The 6,000-nt window shown below is 47.7% G+C and overlaps 1 protein-coding gene across 2 annotated transcripts in view; it reads left to right on the plus strand.

Annotated features, from left to right (window-relative positions):
• TTF1 (transcription termination factor 1) overlaps positions 1–348 on the plus strand; it is a 29,035-nt gene extending 28,687 nt beyond the window's left edge. For both annotated transcript variants that reach the window (XM_055399804.2, XM_055399805.2), the window contains exon 11: positions 73–348. In XM_055399804.2, the coding sequence (XP_055255779.2) occupies positions 73–257 (185 nt within the window). In that variant the 3' untranslated portion in view covers positions 258–348. The remainder of the gene's footprint in view (positions 1–72) is intronic.
• The last annotated feature ends 5,652 nt before the right edge of the window (positions 349–6,000 follow it).

A 6,000-nucleotide genomic window follows, 5' to 3' on the forward strand; every position in this document is an offset into this window, starting at 1 on the left:
AAGCACCCTCTGTCCTTGACCTTGAAAAGAGGCGTTGTCAGACCATCTCAAGATTCACTCTCTCTTCTTTAGAGATCATAGACTACCTTTATGAGACTAGTCTACCGCTGCTTAAAGAGAAGTTGGAGAAGAAGATGGAGAAAAAAGGGACTGAGATCCAGGCTCCAGCAGCCCCTAAGCCTGTCTTCCTGTTTCGAGACATCTTTTATTATGATGACGACGACAGTGAGGGAGAAGACAGAGATGAAAAAAGTTAAGCAGCTGTACTCTCTCTTGTCCATTTTTCTAGGTTTGGTTTTATTTATAGATGCCAATAAAGATATTTTCACTATTGATTTTACTAAAGAAGGGTCTGAAAATGATAACTTATATTCTGGAGCATTTAAACATTGGTTCACATTTCATATTCAAGTCTGTCTGAATGTGAAAAGAAAGGTGAGTGTGTGGGTTGATTTAATATTTCCGTGCCATTATGTCAAGAAGGTCCCCTGGAGAAGGGAATGGCAACCCACTCCAGTATTCTTGCCTAGGAAATCCCATGGACAGAGGAGCCTGGTGGGCTACAGTCTATGGGATTGCAGGGAGTCGGACATGACTCAGCAACTAGTACTTTGACTTTTGAATGGTTTTCACAAAACAGCAGGGTCGCAGATCCTTCTGATGGCAACAAGGTAGTCACGTCGAAGAACATTTTCTCTCTTTCTTTTTTTTTTTGGCTGCACCTTGCAGCTTTTGGAGTCTTAGTTTCCTGACCAGCTACTGAACCCAGGCCCTAGGCAATGAAATCACAGAATCCCAGCCGCTGGACCACCGTGGAATTCCTCCAGTGAACATTTTCATGGTATGGATTCAACTATATGTACACTCGGCAAAAGAAGAACGTGAACAATTTTATTAGTGCATGCCAGTTTGCTTTCTGTTTTCCAGTTGTTTAGATGTATGTTCTGTGTGCGTGTTAGGTGAGTGGTACAGGGAGGTGTGTGTTTCCACAGCCCGGTTTCAGTTCCCGTGTGCCCGTCACAGCGGGTGTAGCTCATCTTCCTGTGTGCGATTCTAGTGATGAAGATAGGCATTGTCCATAAAAGTGGCCCTTTCAAAGCCAGTCACAGAGTTCACCTGCTGTTTAACTGGAAAAATCAAACCAGCCAGCAGTCTCCTCCACTGCTTCTGGAGAAAACTGCCTCCTTTAGACTTACTGACAGATGCTGTCTGGGTCTCGGTCACAACCCATACCTGATGGAAGCTGACAGGTAATTTTAACATTGGGCTAGTCCATTGATCTGGAAAGCAAACCACTCTAGATATTTCAAACAGAATTTAATATAGAGATTTAGGTTATGAAACTGTTCACAGGACAAAGGGGCAAACGGGAGAGAGGCTGAACTGCCGAGCGCTGGGGAACTGAGGGGAAGCGGCTCCAGCCCCGAGCGGCCCAGATACACACGCCCTGGTGCTTACTTTGCAGACTCGGGGCTGTCTGCTGCTTCAGGAGCCTGTGCACCTGTGTCTGCTTAGAACAACAGCTTCCGCCTCCCTCCTAGCCTAGCCTCCCACGAGAGCCTCCCATGGACGGCCCCTTTGCAGAACCCTGCCAGCGAGGGGAATAAAGTCCCCAGGCTTCTAGCCTCGTCTGTACAGGGCAAAGCATAGAAAAGGAGGTGTGGGCGAACAGCATCCCATGCCGTGATGGCCCCTGCTGGGCCGAGATGCAGCACACCCTCCCCTGAGTATTCTCTGATGCTGTGTACATGGCACCATGACAGGCGGTCTTGGCTAGCTCATCCACAGAGCTAGACATTCTCCCAAACTTGCCATCAGGGGAGAAAGGAGAATAGAGAACGAGTTTAGGAGTCCTCAGTTCAGTTCAGTCGCTCAGTCATGTCCGACTCTTTGCGACCCCGTGAACCGTAGCACACCAGGCCTCCCTGTCCATCACCAACTCCCGGGGTTCACTCAAACCCATGGCCATTGAGTCGGTGAAGCCATCCAACCATTGCATTCTCTGTTGTCCCCGTATTCTCCTCCGGCCCTCAATCTTTCCCAGCATCAGGGTCTTTTCAAATGAGTCAGCTCGTCACATCAGGTGGCCAAAGTATTGGAGTTTCAGCTTCAACATCAGTCCTTCCAGTGAACACCCAGGACTAATCTCCTTTAGGATGGACTGGGTGGATCTCCTTGCAGTCCAAGGGATTCTCAAGGGTCTTCTCCAACACTGCATTTCAAAAGCATCAATTCTTTGGTGCTCAGCTTTCTTTACAGTATATCCCCAGACCTATCACCATGTTGTACACGCAATAGACACTCAATAAATATTCAGGAAACAAGTGAGGATTTTTTTTTTAATTTTTATTTAATAAAGAGGATTTTCTTTTTAACAAGCATTTTCCCCTAGTCAACTCCTTCTGTCTGTCAAACATACCAGTCTTCATGCTGATGGGAATATAACTTCCCTTGTGGTTCAGCTCATAAAGAATCAGCCTGCAATACGGGAGACCTGAGTTTGATTCCTGGGTTGGGAAGATCCCCTGGAGAAAGGAAAGGCTACCCACTCCAGTATTCCAGCCTGGAGAATTCCATGGACTGTATAGTCCTTGGGATTGCAAAGAGTCGGACACTGAGCGACTTTCACTTCTGGAGGACAATGTGGTAGAATCCAGAGCCTTAAGAATGTACATATTCTGAGTGTGTAGACAGGTCCTCTGGGGGCAGGACGCCTTCTGGGAGACCAAGAAAAGCCAGGTGGGATGTCCACTGTGCAGCAGACAAAGAACTAATGTGGGGGGCCAAGGCCAGTTCTGTTGTGTGCTCCAGAAACTGCAAAGCCAGGCACGGTGCCTGGTGTGGAGTGCCACCCAAGGCCACCTTTGCCCCCTAGGTAGTGGTGGGACTGGAATCTTATACTGCAAAGAAGGACAAGGAGGCACCTCTCTGACCCCTCCCTGCGGCAGGCTTCTGAAGCAACCCAGAAAGTCTCAGAGAGTCAGAGGAAGAGACAGAATGAAGGAGGCAGAGTCAGGGTGGAGCAGCACCAGAAGGTCAGGATCTGCTGTGTCTGTCTCTGAAGATGAAGAGGCCACCAGCCAAGGAATACAGGAGGCCTCTAGGAACCGGGAAAGGTAAGGAAGTGAATCCTTCCCCAGCATGCTAAGGGGGAACACAGCCTTGATGACACCTTGATTTTAGAGACCCACATCAGACTTCCGACCAGCAAAACTGTAACATAATCATATGCATCACTTAAAGCCACTAAGTGTGCAGCAATTTGTGATGGCAGCAACAGGAAACTCCTCCCTGCCAGCTCTCTCCCCTGTCCTGGAAAGCCCAGCGGGTTCAGAGGTACAGGCTCTATATGCCAGGCTTCAAGGCCACTAGTGCTCCATGCGCTGACTCAGGCCCTGCAGGGCTGTAGGTAATTGGGAAGAGGCTCCCGTTAGCCCTTGGGGAGGCCAGAGTTCTACCCCGGGCCCCAGTGGGGAGGAATGAAACCCGAAGTGCGGACAGTGGCTCTCTCCGGGCAGTGGGATTGTTGAGTTTGGGGCTAGAACTCTTGATCTGCAAGTGCCAGATAATCAGACCCAGGTAGACCAAAGGGATTTGGGAACTCTCAAGACTGGAAGTCCAGAGGGATCCAGTTACTCAGTATCCCAAAATTGTGTGTTCTTATTTATTCTAGGCTCTCCCTTCTCCAGAGTCCACTTTGTCTTCAGTCCACGCAAGGGGGGCCCCTTTTGCCCTAAGGATGCCTCATGGAGCCCCATGTTATAGCATTCTTGTTATTTAAATAGAGGGTGCCATTCAAAGAAGAGAACAAGAGCTGTTGCTCAAATCCTGGCTTTTGTTCCCAGCGCCCAAATTAGAGCTTGTGCCCAACTCTGAGCCATCACTGCAGCCAGGAAAACAGGATGGTCTTCAAACTACCTGGGTCCTTTCTGGAGCTCAGCATGCCTATGTGACTGAAAGGGTAAATGCCCCAGCAGAAAACCAAGGTAGCAACATAGCAGAAGAGGTGAATGGACTCAGAGAAAGCAACCCACACGTGCAGGAGTGTGGGTAATTACCTGTGCTGTGGATTTGACCAAGTAAATTTGTACACTTTGTAAAAGTTTAGTTTTTTAACTTTTTCTCACCCTAGCTCCATGTCCCTCCACTCCCCCCAAAAAAATCTTACTTTGCCGAACACCCTTTTTACGTATAAAGATCCAGAAATCTGGAAGACAGAGACAGGATGGCTAGACTGTATTTGTCAAATGCGGGTCTGAGAGGAGAGAAAAGGGAAAACCCTGAGTTTGGTTTGAATGTGTAGACTTCGTAGGACCGACAGGGACCATTTGAGGAGAACCCCGTCCACAGCATGGAGAGAGAAGAGAAGAAAAAGCCATGCTAGAGAGATGGGTTGGTATGTTAACTCCCCGAGGGTGAAAGTTGGAACTATGAAATGAACAACCCCATTTAGCATGAGTAAAAGGGCAGGAGAGGAAAGCTGTACAACTCTGAGGCGCAGACTCAGAAACTGAACAGACGCAAAGAGAAAAAAAATGACCTAACACAAGACATTGGAACAAATAAACTTTTAATAGTCTTGACTGCCTTTATTTGCATTCTTGACCCTGTTCTTGGCCACTGAGCACTTTCAATAAGCATGACTTTTAGCTGTTTATCTTAATTTGTAGACTTCATTGTCTAACGGAGAGGCCCAGGACCACAGCACAAAGGGGGTAAACAATGAGTGTCGTTGTCAGAGCAGGGCATCTCTTCTCCTCGGAACACTACTTTCAGTTCACAAAACATTGCCAGCCACTTGTGCCTTGAGCCAGGTACTGTTAGGAGCTAAGATGCAAGAGGGAACGACACAGACTGTGCCTGTTTTCCTGGAGGCCACACAATCTAGCACTTCCTGAACACGTTTGCAAATTCACCTCCTGAAATATATGCCACAATTATAATTCTTCAACCTCATCAAATAATCCATTGATCCATCAGCCCACTCCTAGCCTATCCAGGGCTTCATCATGACAATCCCTCTCTTCTGAACAAGACCTGGGTGAGTCCTTCCATCTGCCTCCTACTTGCACCACAAGAGCCAAGTATTCCTAGAAGAAAATCACACAACTGAGCTGGTTGCATGATTGTAAACCTCAAAAGGACCCAATGTTATCAGCAACCCTCTGATAGGCTTGCTGTTCTTTGACCCGCAGCAGCTGTTCTATACATTCAACTATCCCACATCCCTCTTCTGTTCTTTCCATGGTTCATTGAGAAAATCAAAGCCATTCTCTGTCAACTCCCTCTCCCCACACCAACCAGCCAACCGCGCCTCCATTTGTACTCATTCCTCCTACTGCAAGCTAAGTCCCTTTACCTGAGCCCTTCAGTCTGTCTCCTTTATCTTAGAGATTTCGAACGCTTGCTGATTCTTCTAAATTGTCAGTCTCATCTATTCTGGAGAAGTGGATGACATCGGATGAGATGGTTGAATGGCATCACTGACTCAATGGACATGAGTTTGAGCATACTCCAGGAGATGGTGAAGGACAGGAAAGCCTGGCATGCTGCAGTCCCTGGGGTGGCAAAGAGTCGCACATGACTTGGTGACTGAATAACACCTATTCTGTAACCTTCAAGCCACCTTTGATTCTATGTATACAGAATCAAATAGCACTTTCTGCTACAGTCCTCCCACTGCCCTCAACTTGTAATTGTTCGTGTTTCTGGAGGCTATGGCGCGGGGGGGCTCTTCACATCCTCCCAGTGCCTTGAAATAACATCTATAGGCTGATGGTTCCAAAATGTATAGTTAGAGGTCAGATTCTCCCACAAACCCCAAGCTATAAAATTTATCTGCCTACCTGCCATCCGCACTTAAGCAGCTTACACCTCACGTTGACGTGTTACAAACAGCTTTTTAGTTGTCTACACACACCTCAGAGTCTCACCTGCTCCTAGACTTTCTCATTGCTGCTGCTGGTGTCACTGCTCACTCCACTGCTCCAGTCAGAAACC

Source organism: Moschus berezovskii, chromosome 11 (genome assembly GCF_049115385.1).
Source record: "Moschus berezovskii isolate FMDL1 chromosome 11, NW_MosBer_1.0, whole genome shotgun sequence".
Lineage (NCBI taxonomy): Eukaryota > Metazoa > Chordata > Mammalia > Artiodactyla > Moschidae > Moschus > Moschus berezovskii.